We start from the raw sequence: 23,455 nt of genomic DNA, 5'->3' as shown, positions 1-23,455 counted from the left end.
TTTCATCACATTCATCATAAAAAATTGTAGCAAGAGAGTCTGAACTTTTGCCTAACACATCAAGTTAAGGACCAAGTATATTGTAAAAGCCACTGAGAGATGTGAACTTCCAGAGTTTGTATGTCTGTGGAAACTTGCCACTAAATTTAAAGCAATTCTAAAAATGTGCCTTCCCTAAGGATTGTATTAATTGTAGGTTGTATTAATGTAATGGCAGGGATAACATGAGTATAAATTGAAATTTGTAGGATTTAATTTGTAGGTGGTATGTGGGTTTGCAATATTCTTTTTAATCATGTTATGAAAAATTGGAAAGGAATTTGACTTTATTTTCAGATATTTAGATTGAAAAATCAGTATTAGTAGCCTGCTATATACATGGTGTGGGATTTATGTTTGATTTTATCACAGTTAGTGGTAACTTATGTAATAACTTGAAAACTTAAGCAGGTAAGACCTCTGGACAGTTGAAACAGTTTAAATGCTGTTAACATTGAACAAACTCATCCTAAGAGAAAGCATTCCTCCAGTCAAGACTACAGAAGGAAGCCTGTTATTAATGTTTAAAAATAAATAAGTATCCTATCACATTTGAGTGGGTCCACTAGTTTATGATTTTTGAAGCCATACTTCCATAACTTCTAGTTTTACCTTTTTGTTATGTAAGATAGATATTTTCCCATCTAGTTAATTCATGTGATCCTTCAATTGTTACCTAAGAGTCCATAACACATAATGGCAAACTACCTTTGAGAGATTACCACTCTCTAAGTAAACACATGCTGTCATTTGAGAGACACTAGCTGCTCATGAATGTAATGTTTAACACGGCATGCAAATAGAGGAAGTGTTTCCATGTGAAATTAAATTATAGAATAGTACTAAAGAAGTTTGTGGTCAGATTCTGTAGGGTTTTGAGCTGGGTTTACTGGGAGTGCAGGAGATTAATTTTCATCTAATAACTAGATTGTGGAGAGATTAACTATAGAAAGAGACACTCAATGGGCCAAGCCCAGGTTTGTGTTCCTGTGCGTTCAACATCTCCTTGCAAAGGATATCCACCCTGGGGAGAGAAGTTCACTGCAGTGTTCAGAATGCTCCAAAACAGAAACACATCCTTGCATCCCATGTACTGCTCCAGCTCCTTTTATCTGTGATGATTTTGGGTTGATTTTTGTTTGGTTGGTTTGGTGGGGTTTTTTTTTGGTTTTTTTTTGTTTGTTGTTTTTTTGTTTGTTTTGTTTTTTTGTTTGTTTGTTTTGTTTTTTGTTTGTTTGTTTGGTTTTTTTGCCACATGACTAAATCAGTAGGCGTTGAGAAGTCATGTGAGTGAGTGAGTGAAGTACTGTGATTTTGATCCCTGATTTCGAGCCTTGTTTTCACAAGGGAAATGGGCAGATTACAAATTGTGTGGAAGAGAGGAACAATAAAGGGTTCAACTGTGGACAGAGTCCTTTGTGGTACGTAATTCTCTACAAGTGGGTATTAAATGGTAGCTTGGTTATCTAATCAGGTACATGTCTATGGTGTAAATTATGTGCGAACAAGTAACTTAACCTGTCTTCACAGCTGGGGAGAGCCCCTGGCATGTCAAGGTGAAGTTTATTACATCCTAATATAAACAGCTAAAAGAGTATAAATGCCTCTTTCAAGCAGAAAGTCCACATAGTTTGTCACAGACTCACAGAATACCCTGAGCTGGCAGGGACCCACAATGATAATCAAGTCCAACTCTTAAGCTCATCTGGGGATTGAAACTACAACCTTGGTGTTATTAGCACCACATCAAACCACCCACTACCACTGTTGCACCTCAGACATGTGGCCCCCAAAGCTGGCTACCTTTATGTTTTTTCCATCCCACACTGGTGTGATCCACTGGCCTACACAGACTCCAACTGAAATTCTTATCTGTGGCCCAAAACCATTGGCGGATCAGCTGTGAAGCTGCAGACAGTGAGTTTTCTGGGTGAACCGGAAGTTAAGAAGCTAGCACAGTTTCTTTAAAGCAGGGGAACATCTCAGTTAGAGACAAACTCCCAAATGCACTGACTTCAAGAAGTTTATCAGTGATCACATAAATACGTATAACAGAACCCCCTCTGCAATGTTCCCTTTTGATATAATTTAGCTTAAAAACTGTTTCAGTCAACACAGGTTTCCCCATCCCTTTCCCTGTTTTAGGTACAGGGCTCTAGACTGATTACCTTGGATGTTGTCCTGTCTTCTGTGTCTTTGCAGAAATCATGTTTAATTCTCTTACCCTGCATTTAACCTACCCACATGCAGTGCACTGACTACTTCACATTTCAAAAACCTGTTTCACGGAAATATTTTGCCATAGCATTCATGTGAGTTTTGGGTGAGTCTGACACTGAGGTCACAAACTGTTGCAAAAACAAAGCTTATGCTTTTGGATCATGAATCCTTCATAAATGGTTCAGCTAAAGTCTAACAAAAGCCTTGGCTTACAGAATCATGGGGAGAGTGAAGAGAGTTAACTAAATAAAATTTTAAAAATATCTCATTTGAAATACCTAAATAAATATGGTTTTCTGGCTTATTCCCAGGAAAATGAGGATTCAAATATGTTCAGGCTGGTTACCTAAAAGCCAAGATACAAGAAATTACTGAAATTTCCTCATATTTTAAAAATTCATAGAAGTTTTCTGTATTAGGTATGAGTCTGAAACACAAGTCTTGATTTCAAAACTTTAAAAATTCAAAAGATGATGATGAAAAAGGAAGTACTTCATTAGCAATGAGAGTAGGGAGATTTTCTGGGAACTGAGAAAAAAAGCATAGGGAATGTTAATGGCAATGAAAAAAAAGAAGGGGGTAAAGATTACTGTAGAGGTGACTATAATAAAAACTGAAGGTAAATATTGAACTGAAACAGAGTGAAGATGAAATGCAGAGAGTCAGGACTGCTGCTCTGTTCCATCAGTTTCATGACTTTTTTGTCTTTTTTGAGAGAAGGCAGAAAAGAGATGATCAAACCCTACACAATCAAGGACAAACTTAAGGAAGAAAAAGAAGTCACATATATAAAATACTTAGGTTCTATCAGTAGAACTGTTTGAGTAGTTTGAGTAACCTTGGACATATTAAGCAACTCTTGGTTCTTAAATACTGTTTTCTGTTGTGCTTTATAGTTTTCATTGTTGCTAATGATTTATCAAATTATTCTGATAACAATTAATCTCTACAGAAAAGACTTGGAGTGTGAAGTCCATTCTGAGGTTTCCTTTTTTAATAACAAGATCATATTTCCTGTTCACCCTGAAGCTATCCTGGCTGTATTCTTCCTTACCAAGAACAGTTATTATGAGGACCATCCCTTTGCTGCTGAGGTAGATGAATATAGCATTTTCACTGCAAAAAACCACAAATAGCTATTAAAAAGAGTGCATTCTTTTTAAGTGTGCAACTTTTTTGCTCCTGATATTAGAGGCATCCATTAAAGTAATTAATGTCTGTGGCAACTGTAGGGGTTTTCATATATGAATAGTTACCAACCTGTTTCTCAATTTAAGCCTTTAGAAATAGATATATTAAAGAAAATCCAGTGGCTAGTTCATATTTCATTAATATGCTGAGTCTTTTGCTGTTCAGCATCATTACATTAGATTTGTCCCTGGCTTGATTTCACTTCCTGCATAAAATGACAGCAAGGATGTGTTGGGACCAGCCCTATGTACTTTTTTACAATAGGTCATGCATGTTCCAACAAATAGCATTGTGTGCCTATTGGACTTCATTACTTTGTTTACACCTTTGAAAGAAATTACTAAGCATTTTTTAATTATTATAATTACAGCCTGAAAAGCACTTTGTCTGTTCCATGCCATATATTATTTTGAGGTGAAGGGTAGAGGAGAGCAGAAGGGGAACTCATTAAAAGCCTGATTAATATACCATGTTGACACACCTGCAAAGAAATATATCTGATGAAATCCCACAAAATTTAAAGCAATGGGAACCCTGGACAGAATTTCAGTTGAGCTGGAATTTTACCTGTTTTCAGGAGAAGACACGCTGGGCCCAGTTCTTCACCTGGGATGTTTGGGAAGGAGTGGAATCAGGAAACAGCAAGGGCACCAGCATCATTACAGGCTGCAGTACTGGTAGAAATGGGGAACAGCTTAAATCAGCTTAGAGATCTGGATACTTAATCATGCAAACCCCTATGTTAATGCCAAATTTACGGATGAGTAATATGACTCCTGCGTACATAATGAGACCAAAAGTGACCTGACCAGGTTGTCTCGAATAAACGCTAAAAATTATTTTATACCAGAATTTAATGTGTTCTCTCTAAATACTTAATGACTTATAGGAAGGTGATTTTGTCACATTCAGAAATTTTTTCTTTAAAACTGTTGCTGGCACTGTTTTTCACATTTCTCCTCTTTCTGCAAATACTTGAGCTGATATGTTAATACTAGGGATTTGCTTGTATGACTCCATTTATGAGAGGGAAATAACTAGTTAATGTGATAATAATTTAAAAATCACCTACAATAGATTTGCCATACATAAGAGCATCTTGATTTTAAGGTCAGAATCCTCTAAGTCAGGAAGTAAATGCTGTTATCAAATTAAAGAGTTCTGAGAATCTCCCATTTCCTGACAGACCAGGCAGTCAATTTCTAGTTCTTGAGTGGCTGGACCCTTCATCTGTCACTGTTCCAAGTCTGAACAGCATTGTTCACTCTGTTCCTGAGGTCAGGGCAATTTGCAGGGGAGGAAGAAGGAAACAGTTTTTTTGGAAGGATAGTTATTTATTTATTTATTTATTTATTTATTTATTTATTTATTTATTTATTCTGTAAAACCATAAAGGTCTGGAATGCCAATAGGCTGCCCAACAGAGAGTGATTTACCATCAAAATCACAGCAGGGGCCATCAAAATTGGATTGTATGTGTCTTTGCATGAACTATGAACTTACAGAGACCAGCTCAACTTAGAATCCCAGACAGTACTGCCCTGATAGTGTTTCATGTGTCTTCCAGTGTGGAAGCCATAGGATTTCTGTGAGTTCTGCAGAGAGCATGCAGAGAGGCTCTTGGCTGCCTGCAGGATGAAACCCCAAAACTGGATACCCCTTCCAGATCACAGCCTAAACATCTCTCTCAGAAGCTCAGGTTCTGAGAAATAATGCATGCCACTCTTTTTTCCCCGAGAAGCTGTACTGAAAAGAAAATATGTGTGGTGCATGGGAACACTGGAGCTGATTTTGTCTGGTACTGGATGCCTTAGTCAGCTTCCTTGGCTGTGGGGTACTCCTGCCTTGGGAGTGGGAAGGTGTGCACAGGCAGTATGGTGCTGCTGGCACAGTCAAGGATTTCCATTTGCATGGCAAACAGCCCTGAAATTGTATCCTCTGGAAGCCTGGGTGCCATGAGGCACAGGAAGCTCATCCAGCCTGTGTTTTGGAGAAAAATCTGCTGAAAGTACATCCACCACAGTGATAGCGATGTCACATTATTGGCTTATGGATGTAGGTCAGGTAAGGCTCGAAGACAGAATTTATATTTTTTGTTAGAGCAACTCTAAAAGTAGAAAAACTAGACAGCCTTCAGGCACATGAGCCATTCTCCTTGTCTCCACTTCCATGAATTTCCATGGTTTACGTGGATCATCAATTTCAGTGCTAAAGACTCCTCTCAAGAAAATTTCTGGCTACCCCTGCCAGTGGGACACAAGAGTGTCCTTTTCTCCTTTCTGTGTCTCATATGAGAGTGAAATGGTATTTTCTGCTTTTATCCCTGGCTAAAGATTCATTTATAATGTAGTCGTGAGTTCTAAATAACTTACAGCCCAAGCAGTGGAATTTGGCTCCCAAACCTTTTGCAAACCATGAGCATTCCTGGCTAGGAATGCTTGTCAAGCCTTTTTTAATGAACATATCTGAAGTATATATTTCCCTGAGTTTTAAGGCACTCAGAAACAGAGTTTGCTTTTTGCTTTCCCTAACTTCAGCAGCAAGTGCATTTATCATTACTTGACAGAACCCTTGAGCAGTTCATGTCTTGGACCAGCACTGAATGAAGGTATATTTCTTGCTTTTATGGAGATTAGCTATTCAAACAAATATTTGTTCTTAAGATCTCACAGTTCATGATTGCTTTCTGCAATAGGATATGTTTTCTCTTATCACCATTTCTGATTACATAAACAAATGAAATAAAAAAACCTCTGTGGGACTTTTTTCTTTGCAACTGCTGTACAACCTGTCTGTAGACAATTGTACGCTATGCTTCCATCACGTCTGTAGCTTGAGTTTCTTGGATATTGAAAATACTGATTTTTTAAAAAAATTGTTAACAGGATATTTCCAAGTTCCCAGACAAAGATTATACACTTCTGGGTGAAGGTGGAATCATTCTGAGTGGAGGTCAGCGAGCACGGATCTCACTGGCAAGGTGAGTATTTTGCTCTCCTGGAATGTATTATGACTAAGCATTTAAATACACGTGGACTATGTCCTGCTAAATAAATATCCTCTGGGTATATAAGCAACGTGATTTTACCATCAGAAATCTGACTTATGCTATGCAATTTTGTTTATGATATACCTGCATATTAATTTACTGAATTTTAAGTTTGATGTCACACAAATTCTATGGCTTAGCATAAGATGAATCTTTCCCTCCCTGATGCAAGACGTCTTTGGAAATTCAGACCTTTAAGTGTAGCTTTTTATGTACTGAAGAAACCCATAGAAAGATATAAATAAATATTCCAGGATCTTTTCCTGCTATGACATTTCTTCAAAGTGGTTTATATCTTGATCAATGACATATTGCCTTTCTGCAGGTAAATGGAGGAGAAAAAAAAGCAGCCATGTTCCAAAACATTTTGTGCTAACACTTTAGGCTTCTCTCTGTAATAAGAAAAAGAAAAAGTAGAAAGCCATGACTAATTAGTATGTATGAAAAACTTCCTTGTCTGTTTGACCTTCCAATGTTAGTAAGTAATTCTGAAGGTCTACGGCACAATAACATAGGTGTTTGTCTTATAAATTAGCTGTGTTTCAGCAGAATCACTTAGCTATTGTGAGCAATCCAGTAATGACAGCTCTGATGTGTAAATGGCCCCATTTATCTTTGTGCCAAGTGCAAATTGTGTTGATTCTCATTCTCAGAAACACTGTGTAGAAGTAAAATCACATTATAGTGATCCGCACTGGCATCCCATGAAAGACGTGCACGTCTGTGTGAGGCTAAAAGATGGGGTCATTAAAATACAGAATCTTTTGGTGTGGGTTTATGAGACTGAAGAGGCATATGGACATACGGATGGTTCTGGTTTATGCAGGAAGAGGAAAGAGGAGGGGAAGATCAGGCGAAGCTCTCAAAGCCTGTAACCCCAAAACTACATAACCCACTTAGATTTTCATTTAAAATGCAACATTTACATGGACTATTTCCTAGATGTTATGGATAATCATGTCTGTCACTTTTTGGATGGTCAAAGCTTGTTTCCTGGAGGGTCACAAACTTATGTATTTATTGTCAGCTGTAGAACAGTAATTTTTAAAACAATTACATGTGACTGTCTTAGACTTTGTTAGGGCTCCAGTCCAAGCTCAGTGTCCTACAAGGTGTGTAGGTATTGAGGTGTGGGTTGCAAAGCTCTGAGAAGTCAGGGGTGTAAATTTAGGTTTACAGCCCTGGGTTGTACCTAGGTAATAAACTGGTGATAAACTGGACATTATGTTCTTGGATTGGCTGCATAAACTTACCTGGTGTAGTCTGTGCAAGGTCAAGTGGAATGAGAATCCGTGACGGAAGTGACATCAACCAGCTGTCATGAGAAGCTGGTAGAGATTGCATGAGCCTGTCTTTCTTACAGAGCACTGTCATTGCCTGCACCTGCAACCTGGGAAAAGAAAGAACCAAGGGAAAAACACAGTCCGTGTCCTGGACTTGAGTCAGCTTGCTGGCCTGGTACCCTAAAGCAAATAGCTTTTTAGCTACCAAGTGCAACACAAAAATTATAGCAATAAAACCCTGCAAACATCTTGTGTGCTGATAGAAGCACACAGAGAATTTTTGTATGGTCAGTGAAATCCATCTTGTTAGAGGATTTTTCAATAAATTTGCTAGTTTTATTAACATAATGAGCTAATATAGAGGGGTTTTTGTCTTGGTGGTTAAATATTTTCACACTGATTATTAATATGCTTTAAAAAATAGATAAATGCAGCTGGCCGGATTTCTTTATTAATTATACTCTGATTGATACCACATAATGATTTTCATTTTCACAGAACAAGGCAGGGACTCTTTCTGGACTTCTATTCTATTTCTTTCTATTGAATATTTTTTTAAAAAGACCCTCTTAACTAGAGCTTTAGGTCTCAGTGACCCATGTCCAGGTACATAGAGCTTAAGGTCCTATTTCATGTCTTTAACTCAAAAATTATACAGTCTCATTGCAAATGATGTTTGCAGGACCGAGCTTAAGGTCCTATTTCATGTCTTTAACTCAAAAATTATACAGTCTCATTGCAAATGATGTTTGCAGGACCATGCCTCATTAATACACTTGGTTTTGCTCTCCATTTATTTAAAGTACCTTTGAAATCAAGTGCTGAGACCTAAGTCTTTTCACATGTTTATTTACATAAACGCAATATTCTCTCAGGCACCAGTAGATGTTACAGTAGACATTAAATTCCAATTGAAATGGTCATTGTACATTGATGGGGACTGTCAGATTCAGGCCATGAACAGATCTCTTTTTACACAGTGTAACCTGCGCAAAAGACAGCTTTGTTTCATTGCACACAATTAATTGAAAACGGAGTTAGTTAGTAATGCGGTCTGCAGCAAGAAAAGGCTTTATTAAAAGATGTTTTATAAGCTCATTTAATGTTAAACTCCAGCTCCATATTGATGCTGTAGAAATTGGATAAATTAAAAGATTTGAGGCCATCGTCTTAAGTTATATTTATTTAAATTTATAAGAGATGCGAAAGTTAATGTCATTTCCATTTTTTTTTTTCTGTTTAGAGCAGTGTACAAAGATGCTGATTTGTATCTCCTGGATTCTCCTTTTGGACACTTAGACATTTTTACAGAAAAAGAGATATTTGAAAGGTATTGTATGTTTTGATATATTGTATTTAAGAATCTCACAAAGCAGCATGAAGTAAAATGAAGGGTTTTAATAGCAGTACAAAAATACTGATGTGATCAAAGTTATGCCTGTTGGGATGTTCATTTTTAGGGTTTCTCATAGTATTATGTTGTAGTATTATGTATATATTTTGAGGGTTTTTTTTTGTTAGTGGTAGGACAATGCACTGTGTGGGGAACAAGCCTGGGCAAGGTGTGAGCATTACTGCTCCCTCTTCCATCTCCATATATTGAGCTTGCTGTAATCTTGTACTCTCAGTGTGTGTGGCTTTATATCTGACATGTCTTTGTATCAGAAAGGCTTTCACTTTAAAACAATCACCTGCTTTGTAAGTATATTTTTTTACAAAAAGCTATATTTTGACCTGTTTTTCTAATCACTGAACATTGAATCACCCAAAATTGCCTGCTGATGATTGGCACAGGTTGGCCCAAGTCAGAGACTTTTTGCTTGTCCTTTTGATGAAAAGTAAGGACACACACTCTCATCCATGATCTTTTCAGCCTCTGTAATTTTGAAGTTTTGAAATTTGAGTAATACTCTTAAGTCTCAGATCAGCAGATCTAAGTAATCCTGATGAAAAGATGAAAAGAAATACTTCATGATGAACTGTGCTTTTTGGGTTGACCTGAACACGATTCAATTTCATCTCTTTTTTGGTTTCTGCAATAAAGTACTCACCCTTTACACATCTCAGCTTTACCACCTCTTTTGTAGTTTGAGGGAGCACCCAAGACTGCTCATACTGGGAGCAGGGCAGGCAAAAGCAAATTGAAAGAGATAAAATCATCATTTAATCATGAGAACAAAAAAGTCTAAATGTTCACACTTCCATCTTTTACAGCTGTGTGTGCAAGTTGATGGCAAATAAAACGAGAATCTTGGTTACATCAAAACTGGAACACTTAAAGATTGCTGACAAAATATTAATCTTACATGAAGGGAGCTGCTATTTCTATGGAACATTTTCTGAACTTCAGGGTCAACGGCCAGACTTCAGCTCAGAGCTGATGGGATTTGACTCTTTTGATCAGTTCAGTGCAGAGAGAAGAAATTCAATCCTTACTGAGACTCTCAGACGATTTTCCATTGAAGGAGAAGGCATGGGATCACGCAATGAAATAAAGAAGCAGTCTTTCAAACAAAAGTCAGATTTTAATGACAAAAGGAAGAGCTCTGTAATTATTAACCCCCTTAATGCAAACAGGAAGTTCTCAGTAGTGCAGAAGAACGGGATGCAGGTCAATGGGCTAGAGGATGGCCACAGTGACCCAGCAGAGAGGAGGCTCTCGCTGGTACCCGACGTAGAGCAGGGGGACGTGGCTCTGCTGCACTCTGGCATGCTCAAGGCTGACCATCTGCTGCAAGGGCGCAGGAGGCAGTCGGTGCTGACCCTGATGACAAGCACCGCTGTGAACTACGGACCAAACTTTTCCAAAAAGGGAAGTACAACGTTCCGGAAAATGTCTATGGTGCCTCAGACAAACCTGTCCTCTGAGATAGATATCTACAACAGGCGTGTGTCTCGAGACAGTGTCTTGGATATAACTGATGAAATCAGTGAAGAGGATTTGAAGGTGTGTGTTGATTTGAATTCATCTTGGGTTTGGTTATGGTGGTGGTTTAGTGTAATATACTCCTCATCTGCTTTTCTATTGGACTATTTCCTTCCTAATGCAGCATTTCTCTGTGGAAGATGTTTTTTGAATACCTCTGAAAATTTTTAAACTCAAGTATCACCTTGAAATAATTGAAATCATCAAAAATTTATTTTGCCTTATTTTTTGATCATTTTTCAGTGCTATCTGTAGGGAATGTCAACACAGAATTTACATCTCCTGCACTTTAAGATTACTTATGATAAAATAAAATTTGAAACCATAACTTGGAAAAAAATTCTTTTAAAGCATTTAGGTAAAACCACCTTTGAAACATTAAGGCTCATGGAAAAAATAAAATATATTTGAAATACTAGCACAGTTTTTAAAACTGACATTTGATCTAATTTGATAAATTTGTCAGACTGCTTAGTTCTTGTGTCCTGATGCAGATAATGAATGGAGGAATAAGCTTGATTTTCCTCTGGTTTTATGCATGTGTAAAAAAAAAACAGAAGGTTGAGTTTTATACCAAAAACTGGACCAAAATTTCTGTTTCCTAATAATTTGAATTGGTCATGATGGACTAATTTCATTTTAAAAACTGGCAGCTGATTTTCTCAGGATAGGAAAACTTTCTGGGGGAGTTTTCTAGGTCGAAGGAGATATCCAAGGAAAATTTAAATTCATAATTTGCTGAAGCACTGCTCATTTTTCTTTTGAGCTCAACAGAAAAAAAAAAATCTCAAAGTGCTTACAAATTTACTCTAAAATCACAATAATAATTCTCCATTTAATGAAAATAGCTATTGATTAATAGTTTTTGATTCTGGTAGTTTTGGCTAAATTTCAGCTTCTCTCATCTGAAAAGTTCAAATAATCTCTTGACTGTATTTTTAAAAGTGACCCAACTGGTCAGTACCTTCCTCTCTAGCCATTATCAGCCAATTTAATGCTTCAGCTCAATTATTTGCAGTGAGTTAGCAGAAAGAATGACAGCATTATTGTGTCAGAAATTCTTATACAGAGATATTAGCATTCTTACTATTATTTTACTGTTTTTCTGACAGGAGTGCTTCAGTGATGATGCTGAAAGCATGGGTACTGTTACTACATGGAATACTTATTTCAGATATGTTACTATCCACAAAAACTTGATTTTTGTTCTGATTCTGTGTGTGACTGTCTTCTTAGTTGAGGTAAGAAAATCTGTGTTTGGTGTCATGTTGCAACAAATGATGTTTGTTCAAACTGTTCTTTGTGAAAATGGATAAAGCAACAAGACAAATGTTCTTGTATGTATCACGTATTGACAACTGCTGCTAAATTAAATTGCAGTGACTTTTCTACTGTTTAGACGAGCAGTTCTTCACCAAAGTTAGTGGTTAGTGCACAGCAGCAGAAGACCCAACTTCTTAAATTATCTACGTTATTTTCTGTTATGTGGTATAAGTCTCTTGTACACAGGTGAATAATCTTCCATTTTTCATTACAAATTATCTTTGCAGAGCCTTAGGGAGTTAATAGTAATAATTGTCATAATTTTTTTGATCAGCACATACATAAATTCTGGCAAGTTGCTTTGAAAAAGGAGTTACTAGCTTTGCTCCTAGTGAAAGAAGAGTGGTGAGAAAAATACAGTGCTGAATGCCTGTGGGGGCAGTGAAAGATGAAAGGGGTGTTCCTGCAGCATGCAGAGAAGACTTTCCAAGGATGGTGTAAAACACTGGAACAAGTACTGAAGAATATCTGTCTCTTTGAGGACATTTGACTGTTTTTCATATATCAGAAATTGCCTGCTTTTTGTCTGGTCTCTAAATTTAGGAAAGACTTTTAGTGTATAGAACCTCTTAATGTTCTCTTGTGTAGTAAATATCCTAAATCAAGTATTTTTGAAAGGGAAGGAACACATTTCCTAGTGAGAAATCAATGAGACTGTATTCAGATGTCAACTTACAAAATATGGTGCCAATTTCTCTTGGTATTTTTCAACATGAACTGAATGAAGAGAAGAATCCGTTAGGAATATAGGACTAGTTTCTGTCTGCTTGTCAGCAAAGGTTTTTTTAGCAATTCTGTGGTGAGATTCAAACTTCTAGTGTCATCATAGCTGGAGAAAGATGTGACTGATGGTATTCTGAATTTACACTAATGTTATTTTGCAGGGAATTTAAGTTCGTTCTCTTGGCCCAGGAATAAATCCTGCAGCTTAGATCTAGTTTAATATCCTAAATTTTAAAACAACTACAGAGGCAAGACAGAACTTAGATGTGTAGTTCTTCTTATCATATAAGTTTTATTTTCATGGCTGTGGAAAATGGCCATGTAAACAACAGCAAAGCTGAATGTGAGTTTCAGAGGCAAAGGAAATTTTAATTTTAAGATATATAAGATTTTTTTCCTGTATATTCAGCATATATTTCTAATGCTGATTACACATTTTTGCTTTTATTTTAGACTAAACCTTTTTTAAACAGTTAAAAAATCTTCATCTTCTAATTGAAAAAAATTTACAACATAGAACATTTCCATATAATTTAAAGTTTATATGTTGTAGAAGTAAAAGCCTATTGGTAAATGAATGGGCTGGAAGATACCTAGCTGCAGCCCCAGTCTTGAGCACACCTCTGTGTGTGAGCTGAAATACTATTCCAAGTGTTTATGTGTCCTGTGCTACAGTTTGTACCCTTCCAACTTGAGACAATGAAGAGAGACTAGTGATGAACATCCAAGTAAATTGAAAGTGGTGCACCCTTCAGATCTGGGTGGGACTACTGTGGAAATTCTAGAGGTGCTATTTTAGATTTTGAATGGATTGCTTTGTGTTGCAGGTTCCAAGGTGGGTTCACACAGGTCACCATAAATAGGACATCAGCTGTGCTTATTTCCTAGGTTTGCAAGGAAGGTGTATGCTGTGTAGCTCACCTAAGCAGCTCAAAACTGTGTCTCATGGATGTAACACCCACAGACTAGGTCTGCTGAACTGCAAGAAGAACAGTTTTGGAAGGAAACACAGACAAAGGCTTTGTGAAATTATTCTGTAACAATATTACCTACCATCAACTTCACAGCTGAAAAAAATCCTCTGTTGTGAGGAGTCAAGATGCGAACAGAATTCTGTTGGGAGATATAAAAATATTACTGTGAAAGAATCCTGATTCTTAAAAATACTTAAATTCAGGACCATCATGGTCAATCTTGAGTTATTTACTGTAAGACCTGCAAAAGTTGGTGGCTCCCAAAGAGAAGATTTCAGTTATGTGTATCATTTGGGGTATTACCACAATATATTTCTGTACCAGTGACGTAAAAATGTATGAGAAGAAAATGTAAAAACTGTTTCAACAGTTCTGTTCAACAGGAAAATGATCATAGTCAGGAACAGAGCAAACTAAAATGTAATAGACGAGATAAAGATCTCCAGTATTTTGTTAGACAGACAAGAATATATTATAGACTAAATTCTTGTTGAATGCCAAACCATCTCACAATAAAAAGGGTTTAATTCTACATTTAAAAAATATTACAATAGAGAATGTGGAAAATTATGTAAAACTAAGCAGGAAAGCAATATCAGTCAAATGAATATACCAAATGTAAATATCAGCTAGCAAGAACAGCAATACAAAAATAATAATGTTAAAGGTTTGACTTTCATATTTGAATGGATGCCTTTGAAGATATTGAGAGACTTACTTTTCTAGGGTCATTAAAAATATTAATCTTTAAAACTTAAAATCTGTTAAGGCATACAGTTATCAGTAGAAAGGCATTAGAAAGCCTTTGTTAATAGTATGGTAAAAAAGAATACAAGAATTTCTAGAATTCAAGAATCTCTCAGGCATTTGAGAGCCTGATTGTAATACAAGTCTAAATGTAGCTTTCCTGGTGGGATGCACTAAATTGTTTCCGTGGAGAGAGAAGCAGATATTACACGGTTTTTGCTTTAAGTAGGTTTGACTTCCACCCATTTGTTATGCTCCCTCTAAAAACTTATAAAGTCAATGAAAAAAGATAAGAGAGAAAAATTACATAAAGTGATAAACCAAAATCTGCCTCTGTTTTCTTTGATCACAGGTAGCTGCTTCTCTTGGTGGGGTATGGTTTCTTCAAAAGTAAGTAGTGGTGATAATTGACTGAGAAACTGGGATATCCCTCATATAATTTTTTCTGTAAAGCATGAATAAATTCTGCCAGAATTCTATGCGGATAGCCGCTATCTTATAGTCAACAAAATGGTTCAGAGATGGGTGATCTAAATACCTTGTGGAGGTGGTATCTTGTACTTCTTTAAGTGCTGGCAGTTGAATGGTATATGCCTTGTAATTGAGTACACAACAGTGTGTGGAAGATTTTCCTGGGTCAGTTCACTCTGGGGATGCTTGAATCTGATTATCTTCAATATGTAATTTAGAGGTGCTGGTAAGATTTGCTTAGGACAACTGTTCCCTTGCTTCAAGGGAACAGTTTCTGTAAGATCCCATTTGTAAAATTTCCTCAGGTCATCGAAGGAGAATTCCCAGAAGTTACAGGGTCTGCAGTTGTAGGTTAAAATATACTGAGCAGTGGAAAAGCCAGTGACTTTTCCTGAGTTAATGCTTTTAATCCATGTTTTTGTCCTGAAGAAATGAGTGTGTGTGAGTATAGAAGCATATGGTGACATAGGTCTGACTGGAGGTAGACTGATTGATGTCGATTTCCATCTACATTAAGTCACTAAGGGCTTTGATTTTTATAGTATACTTAAAGAATTTTACTTCCATTATAATTCAGTTTTTTCAAGACTTAAACTAATTTTCTGTTTTAAAAGAAGTAGTGTATTTTCTTGGATTAGGTTAGGTTTGTCAGTGATTAAATAGGCAGCAGATTTGCAAGAGACTACCAGCGCAATTAATGATTTATATTTCGTACATTCATGACAATATTTTAGAAATTACTGGAAATATCTATAACTAACCATTAGCATAGTTTTAAAACAAATGGACACTGGACTACTGTTTGGTTTTGTTTAGTAAATAAAAGAGAAAAAGCACAAAATTCCCAGTAATGCATTTATTTTTACTTTCCATTACACAGGACAGCTTTGAAGGCAAATTCATCACAGTCAGAAAACAGCACCTCTGAAAAACCTCCTGTGATTGTCACTGACACTAGCAGCTACTACATCGTTTACATCTATGTGGGTGTGGCAGATACCCTGCTTGCCATGGGAATCTTCAGAGGTTTGCCCCTTGTGCATACACTTATAACAGTGTCTAAAACTCTTCATCAAAAGATGGTGCATGCAGTTCTTCATGCACCTATGTCAACCTTCAACTCTTGGAAAGCAGGTAACTGAGATGGAAGGTGATTGACTCATCTATGCATTTCATTTCAATGTAATGGTTTTCATTCTGTTAAAGGACAGTGTTACCTTCCATTTACATTTTCAGTCAAGCAGAATGTTAGAAGTTTGCCACATAAGGTAATTTGTGAATCTTTTAATGAAACTTGATTGCACTTAAGTGTGACATATTTCAATTGTCAATTCTGATTCTGAAAGATCACCCTGTAAGAAATTTGGAGAAAATAAACCATTAACTGTTCTAGGCAATAAAAGTAGAATAACTTCTAAAGAATAGACTTTGTCAAAAACTGCAATATAAAACATATTGTCAACTATGTAGTGAGTGACAAGGAATCAGATGTGGATGATAAATAGTGCTTTTTTAATGAATAGTCCTACTAAAATAGCATAAAACATCAGTTAGTGTGAATGATGGTATGCATATTCAAATTTGGGAGTTGATATAAAGCTTATTATATAACTGGTGCAAGAAGTTCCACCTCCCATTTTACATGAAACTCCTATATCATGTGTTTCTTACTGATATGTACTAGATTATAGCAGACACTGCTAAATGATGATACAACAATGGGCTTCTCCTTCATTTTCCCTTATATTCTTAACTTTGTTGTTACATGATGTTTAATACAGTAATTCTATTCAAAAATTAAGAAACAGGTTACAAACCCATGCAAATGCTGATGCGCAAATGACTTGTGTATCAGCAGGGCCTGCTGAATAAGGGGTACTGACCTTATGCTTTGTGCCTCTGTTTCTTCCCCTTTTAGTTGTCTCTTTTATTTAAATTACATTTTCCTGGCTTTTTTTTTCCAAGAGCAGAAACAGAACTTGTGTAGCCAAATTCCTCCATGGGGACAGAAACTGTGGCTCCACTGGACTGTAATGGAATTGTTTGTATTTGAAAAAAATCTTGTACTTAATATTTTGTATTCAGAAAAGGTTATACCTTTTGTTAAAGTAATAAATGTGGGATTTGAGGGGTATTAAAATGTTTGACCTTTTTATTTTTCCTTAATCCATAGGTGGTATGCTTAACAGATTCTCAAAAGATACGGCAGTACTGGATGACTTACTTCCACTCACAGTATTTGACTTCATTCAGGTTTGTAGAATAAAAGTTGTAACTTTTGCTGTCTTATGGCAAAGTGATATTTCAGCTGTACATCTTGCAAAAGAAATCATATGAATTTTTTTTTATCTATGTATCTGCATAGCTGCTTATCCTGTAGTTAACTGTATTGCTTCATTTTTGAGTGCTTGCCTCTATGTGTACCTCCACTGTTTATGCAAACCCTCTTACTACTCAGGCTCAGAAATATTTTTGCCCTGCAGACCCTTACAGGACAAGTATCCCTGCTGCTGCCCAGATTCAACTTTAAGTCATAAAGGACATTCCTTAGTTTTTTTCTGTTATGATTGCTCAAGTTTACTGTTTTTTAATGCTATTCTTTTATTGCATTTAGTCACTTTCATAACTTCTCCTCCTTAATCTTTTCTGTTCCCAGTTTGCTAGCATCACCCTTAGTTTACTTCTCTCTGTTGAATATATTCTTGACTTTTCTGTTCCTTTGTCTTCTATGGAAATGCCAGCTTTTCCTTAGAGAGAACTGGTTCCCAGAATATTTTAAAAACAGAAGCAAATCTTTTCTGTGCTCCTGTTCCTTTCTACATTATTAAGGTAATATACAGGCCCAACTTAATCAACCCAAACACTCTGCTGTACAGATTGCCTGTCTCCATCTGTGAGTTTGCCTGCTTTACAGTTCCTACCAACATGATTATCTGATAAAGACAGAATTTCTTTCCCCATATCTTTGTAAGGAATTGTTAGCTTTGACTCATGACTTCAGAGGGGCCAGTGCAGCTCAACATGAATAGGTTCAAGTATATTACAGCTTTACTTCATGTCTTGTTGATGTCATGAGAACTTGCTGAATGAGTAAATATGGACATTGGGACTCTCTGAATCAGCAGTATAATCTTCAATGTGAACAGGAGCCACTACTGTCTTTTCTTTTACAACTGTTTTGTTTCAGATATTTTGGATCTCCTATGGGGATGTTATTCCAGAAGCATGTTAATTAGTCTGTCTCTACATTTCAAACTTTCTACAAGAAACTGACTAGTTTTTCATGCTTTCAAGAATAAGGAAAATCCCAGTATTTGGCTTTTCTAGTCTGCTACCTTTCAGAGGTTTAGCTGCTGTACCCTACTGTCCCATAGATTCACCTCTCGCTCCTCAGTGTCAGCTGCAGAGGCTTCTAGACATGCATGGTAAACTGCCCTGTCTTTCCAGGCTCTTCTGCTGAATATCATTGAACCTACCCATCATCTTCAATAATTTTAACAGTCATTTCTTCACAACCAATTTCTTCTGGTCCTCCATAGATTCAGACTTCCATGGACTCTGTTGATGAACAAAGTCAGATTCCTCTGAAAGACACCGAGAAATTATAGATAAGATTTCTGATGACTGTTGAAGAGTCATAGAATGTGGAAGGCATATGTGGACCTAGAACCCCTCCAAACCCTCTGTTCAAAGCAGGTTCAGCTAGAGGAGTTTGCTAAAAGAATTTGGCTCAAGCACCTATGGTCCATAATACCTACTATTATTTATATAAACAGAATATATTTTAATTATATAAATAATAACAAACCACATATACATAAACATTTATAATTTTTGTAAGTATAATAAATACCAGTAGATAGTAATACAAAGTGCTGAGACCCCCTAAGCCTTGTCTTAATGCTCAGCCCAGTTCTATGAACCAGTCCTCATGTCTTGGAGATCTTTCATGTGAGAATCTGCTGGCACATACTGCTTGTCCCTAAGGTTTAATATAGTCTTACCCAAAAGTTCATAGTGAACACACTGAACATTCATGCCTGTGATCATGACTGGTTTCCCCTAAATGATAAACTCCTGTAGGTCAATCAAACTGGCTGTTGCAGTCATTGCCATGCTGAATCCTTGCTGAGTTGCTCTGTCTACTAGCACCTGCATTTTCCAAAGTGGGAAACAGTGGGACATGTCTCCCCATCCGGCCTCTGTCCCAGGTTGAAAGCTCAGCATCTGGGGCACTAAACTGGGCTGCATGAGCTCTCTGCTGCCATTCCTCAACTATATGCTAACACAGTTGGCTTGTGGTTTAGATTTTTCTTCTGCCTTTTTAGAGAAAACATCATCTTCTGTCTGACTTTAGGCTTACGTTGGAGATTATGAGATAACACAGATTTTCATATTCAACTTTTTCATGAAATAACTGTGGGACCAGCAGTTAGAACAGTATGATATCATGGTGACCTTTACAAAATTTGAGTAAATTACAGAAATGGGAATTTTAAGTCACTGAGTGACTGTAATCTCAGGTAATGTGAGAACTGTATAACTTGGCTCAATATCACTTGAATAGCTCATTTGCTTCTTAACAATTAGAGAGAGATACAAGTGTTACTAATTTCTGCAGTTTGAAGTAATGAGTAAACACAAATCCATTCTTGCATTGCTGCAGACCAGTGCTAAACAGCCTTCACAAGCATAACTCACACATATCACCATTTCTTTAAGGGAAATGAGGAAAATAGTGAAAGAACTCATAGAACCATAAAATTGTATGGGCTGGAAGGGACATTAAAGATCATCTAGTTCCAACCCTCCTGCAAAGGCAAGGATGGTTTCCATGAGATGAGGTTTCTCAGAGCCTCTTTCAATCTGCCCTTAAACACTTCCAGGAGTGGGGCATCCACACCTTCTCTGGGCAACCTGTTCCAATGCCTCACCACCCTCATAGTAAAGAATTTTTTCCTAATATCTAATCTAAACCTGCTCTGTTTCAGTTCAAAGCCATTCCTCCTTTAGCTAATTCAGTTGTAATGTAATTCTTTTTCATATAATGTGATGCTGCTATTGCTCAGATTTCTGATGAAAAAAAAAAAGTGATAGGAAACTTAGAATGTGCTTACCTATTAATGAAAGACCTCTAACTTGGAATATTGGAAATTTAAATCCTTTCTTGAATTTATGTGGATGAAGTAGCAAAAGCACCCACTGCAGGTTTCTTCCTAATGTGAAATTAGTTTTCCTTTCCATCTGTTTCTTTGCTGACTGGTCATTTGCAGTGATGTTCCAATGCAATGTTCATAATTTTGTCCCAAATTGTCCATTTGCATTTGCTTTATGCTGGTAAGTTTGCAGCTTGAAGTAGCTGTTTAGTGTTAGAAGTAACACTTTGGTACAAAGCATAACTTTGCTATTCTATGTACACAGTTATACTTTATTTTCTTTACATTTTGACATGAGAACAAAAGCAGTCTACCTGCTTGAGTCTCTTCTAGAGTAAAGATCAAGACCAGATTTAGCTAAATCTGTCTAGAGATACTGAGGATGAGTTTTTAAAATTGTAGTAGTCTCTAGTAGGTTAAAATAGATTAACTCTAAAATAATTTTGTTCCTTTTATCATCTGACACTTTTAAACACCTTTTTATTTCTCCTGAAACTGCTAATTTGTCATACCAGAGAGTCTCATACAATTTATTTCCCTGTCTTCTGATCAGGACAAACAGTAGTGTTGGTTTCATCTATGAGTTACAGTTCGTTGACCAAAGAAGTACAACTGCCCACTTTTTCTGATCCTCAGCAAGACTGCTTTGCCCAGAACGTGCAGGAGACTGTCACTCAGCTCCTGACAGTCTTGCACACCTAGTCCAGACAAGACAGGGACTGCACCGGTAGGTTTGGTAGGGGGCTGCAGGTATTGCAAGTCTCATTCTTACAATTTTAAGTGGCAAGTGAGTGCCTAGCTGCATTGCTTTTGTGTGGCTTCATACTTCAGAAGGCTGCAATACAAATTGTACTAGAGAAAACACTTTTTCCATCTCTTAGAAAAAATGGCAGCTTATTGTAACAGGTTATGGATCTAGTCCAAGTTATTCATTATCTTTTCATGGAGGTTTGTTCTCAGCTGCAAATCTTCTTAGGTTAGCACTTTATGTTTGTTGAAACAATATGTAGTTGCCATAGGAAGGAGATTCATCACCAATCTCTAATCTATAAAGTTACAAGTTTACTGTATCAATAGTATTTTTCTTTCCTTCTACAGTTAATACTGATTGTGATTGGCGCTATAACAGTAGTCTCAATATTAGAACCCTACATCTTCCTGGCATCAGTGCCTGTGATAGGAGCCTTTATTCTGTTAAGGGCATACTTCCTTCACACTTCTCAGCAGCTGAAACAACTGGAATCTGAAGGTAGGCGCAGCAAAATTGGTAGACTTTTAAATCCACAGCAAATCAATTGAGAAGTGATTCACTCTTTCTCCTCTTTTTTGCGTCTTCTCTTGCAAGATGACATTGTCTTTTGGAGCAGAACACATATCTCCTTAAAGCCAGGGCTGTTACTGATCCAGCCAATACTGAGTGCTCTGCTGCCAAAGAGCAATAAAAAAGGACTTTTAAAAGATGGGCTTTATCACCACCGCAGCTGAAAACAAATAAAGTCCTGACATACAGTTTTCTTGAGAGTAAATGTAACTTGCAAAATTGTGGTCAGACTTGGTATGTACCCTTTGAGTTTGTTTCTTTGTAAGAAAAAATTTCAACGGATATATCTTGATCACAAAGAGCTCCCATTTCTGAATAAGGTATCTGATTAAATTTCCTTCCTCTCCCCCCATTAAGAGACTAAAATTTTCCATATAAAATTGAAAACCTCATTCGGAAGTGTGAATTTTCAGACCATGCACTGTTGCCTGGCTTTGCAGCAAACTGGCAGACCCTCAGCAAATCAGTCCTGAATCTTTAACAGTGGCGATTCTCTTTCCTTTTACTTAAGTGTAATTCTGGAGCTCCTCAGACCTAAATTTAAATTTATTTGATGTTTACAGAGATCCAGCACTGGCTCACTGCTTTTTATGTAATGCAAGATCTGCTTAAAATTACCATGTCAGTGCAGTTGAATCCGGAGCATTAAGGTACTCTGCCTGTGCTAAGAAAGCAAGGACTGTTGTTGTATATCCTTCGTTAGGATTACTTCAGTCATGTAGTTTGACAACATATATAAATTACTACACTGACAGTAGTTACCCTGCTGTGAGGTAGAGAATGGGGGGGTGTTTGCATTATATCAAAGGCATTTCCTGATGCATGTTTCTGGTGTTCTAATTTAAACACTTTACAGCTCGGAGTCCAATCTTCACCCATCTTGTTACAAGCTTAAAAGGGCTGTGGACACTGCGAGCGTTTGGGCGGCAGCCGTATTTTGAGACCCTCTTTCACAAAGCTCTGAACCTACACACAGCAAACTGGTTCCTCTACCTGTCAACACTGCGCTGGTTCCAGATGAGGATAGAAATTATTTTTGTTGTCTTTTTTGTTGCTGTGGTATTTATCTCTATCATAACTACAGGTATGGTAACGTCACCTGAAAACTGAAATGAAAGTCTGCTGCTTCTTTTTAACAGCTCAGCTTTAGAAAACACAGAGAGAAATAAGCTCTTGTGGAATTTAGCATACATTGGAATAATTGCTTTAAGTATGTCACAGTAGTAAACACAATTTAATTAAAATAGAAATAACACCATTATTGCCTGCAGTCTGATATTGTAGAGGACTTGTTAAAGGGATTAATCTGAAAATAATAACTGAAAGGACAAAACTTTCATTTTGTTCATAGTAATTGCTGTAAAATTATCTCATGAGGTTGAAACCACATTACTGTTCTGACAATCTTTGTTGTTGATCACACCTGTATAGCTCAAAGGTTTTTAGTAAAGAGCCGTTAATGTTCCTCACACTTGCAAATGGCTAAGACATGAAAAGTTTAAATAACCTTTTAAAACTCACACCATTAGGAGAAATTATAATCCAGTTCTTTAATTCCCAACCCACTGACTCATTTTTCTATGTGAAATTTTGCAAATTCTATTAAAAATCTCCTAAAAAATTACTCACCACTCCTCGTAAACACAGTATGTGACTGAGAATCACACAATATCTTGTATTTGCCCATGACTTGCCAAGTGTAGCCAGCCTCAAACAAGCAAAAATTAGGAGTATGATGTCCCAAAAATGTTAATAATTCATTTATGTGGAAAAATTCAGCTAGAGATATCTTCAAATACAGTTTTTTATTCACTATGCTTTTCTTATGTTTAGACATGGCTCTACCTCTCCAAGTTTTACACTGAGCTTTGTGTGAAGGATCTGTATGCAGTTCCAGTACTATGGTCACAGTGTTCAAAACAAGAGTTTTAATTTTAGGAGGAGGGTTTTAAATTTAACAATATTCACATTTCTTTCAGCTGTACTTCAGTGTTGAAAAGGAGTTAGATAAGAGTTTGCAATTTATCAAATA

The 23,455-nt window shown here is 36.7% G+C and overlaps 1 protein-coding gene across 3 annotated transcripts in view; it reads left to right on the top strand.

Annotated features, from left to right (window-relative positions):
- Positions 1-23,455, top strand: part of CFTR (CF transmembrane conductance regulator) — an 87,969-nt gene that overhangs the window by 38,642 nt on the left and 25,872 nt on the right. For all 3 annotated transcript variants that reach the window (XM_030257297.4, XM_072921614.1, XM_072921613.1), the window contains 9 exons: positions 6,336-6,430; positions 9,026-9,112; positions 9,997-10,729; positions 11,821-11,949; positions 14,828-14,865; positions 15,827-16,080; positions 17,120-17,199; positions 21,201-21,351; positions 22,280-22,507. In XM_030257297.4, coding sequence (XP_030113157.4) covers positions 6,336-6,430; positions 9,026-9,112; positions 9,997-10,729; positions 11,821-11,949; positions 14,828-14,865; positions 15,827-16,080; positions 17,120-17,199; positions 21,201-21,351; positions 22,280-22,507 — 1,795 coding nt within the window. The remainder of the gene's footprint in view (positions 1-6,335; positions 6,431-9,025; positions 9,113-9,996; positions 10,730-11,820; positions 11,950-14,827; positions 14,866-15,826; positions 16,081-17,119; positions 17,200-21,200; positions 21,352-22,279; positions 22,508-23,455) is intronic.

The sequence above is a fragment of the Taeniopygia guttata genome, chromosome 1A (genome assembly GCF_048771995.1).
Source record: "Taeniopygia guttata chromosome 1A, bTaeGut7.mat, whole genome shotgun sequence".
Lineage (NCBI taxonomy): Eukaryota > Metazoa > Chordata > Aves > Passeriformes > Estrildidae > Taeniopygia > Taeniopygia guttata.
This window is presented reverse-complemented; position numbering and strand designations above follow the sequence as displayed.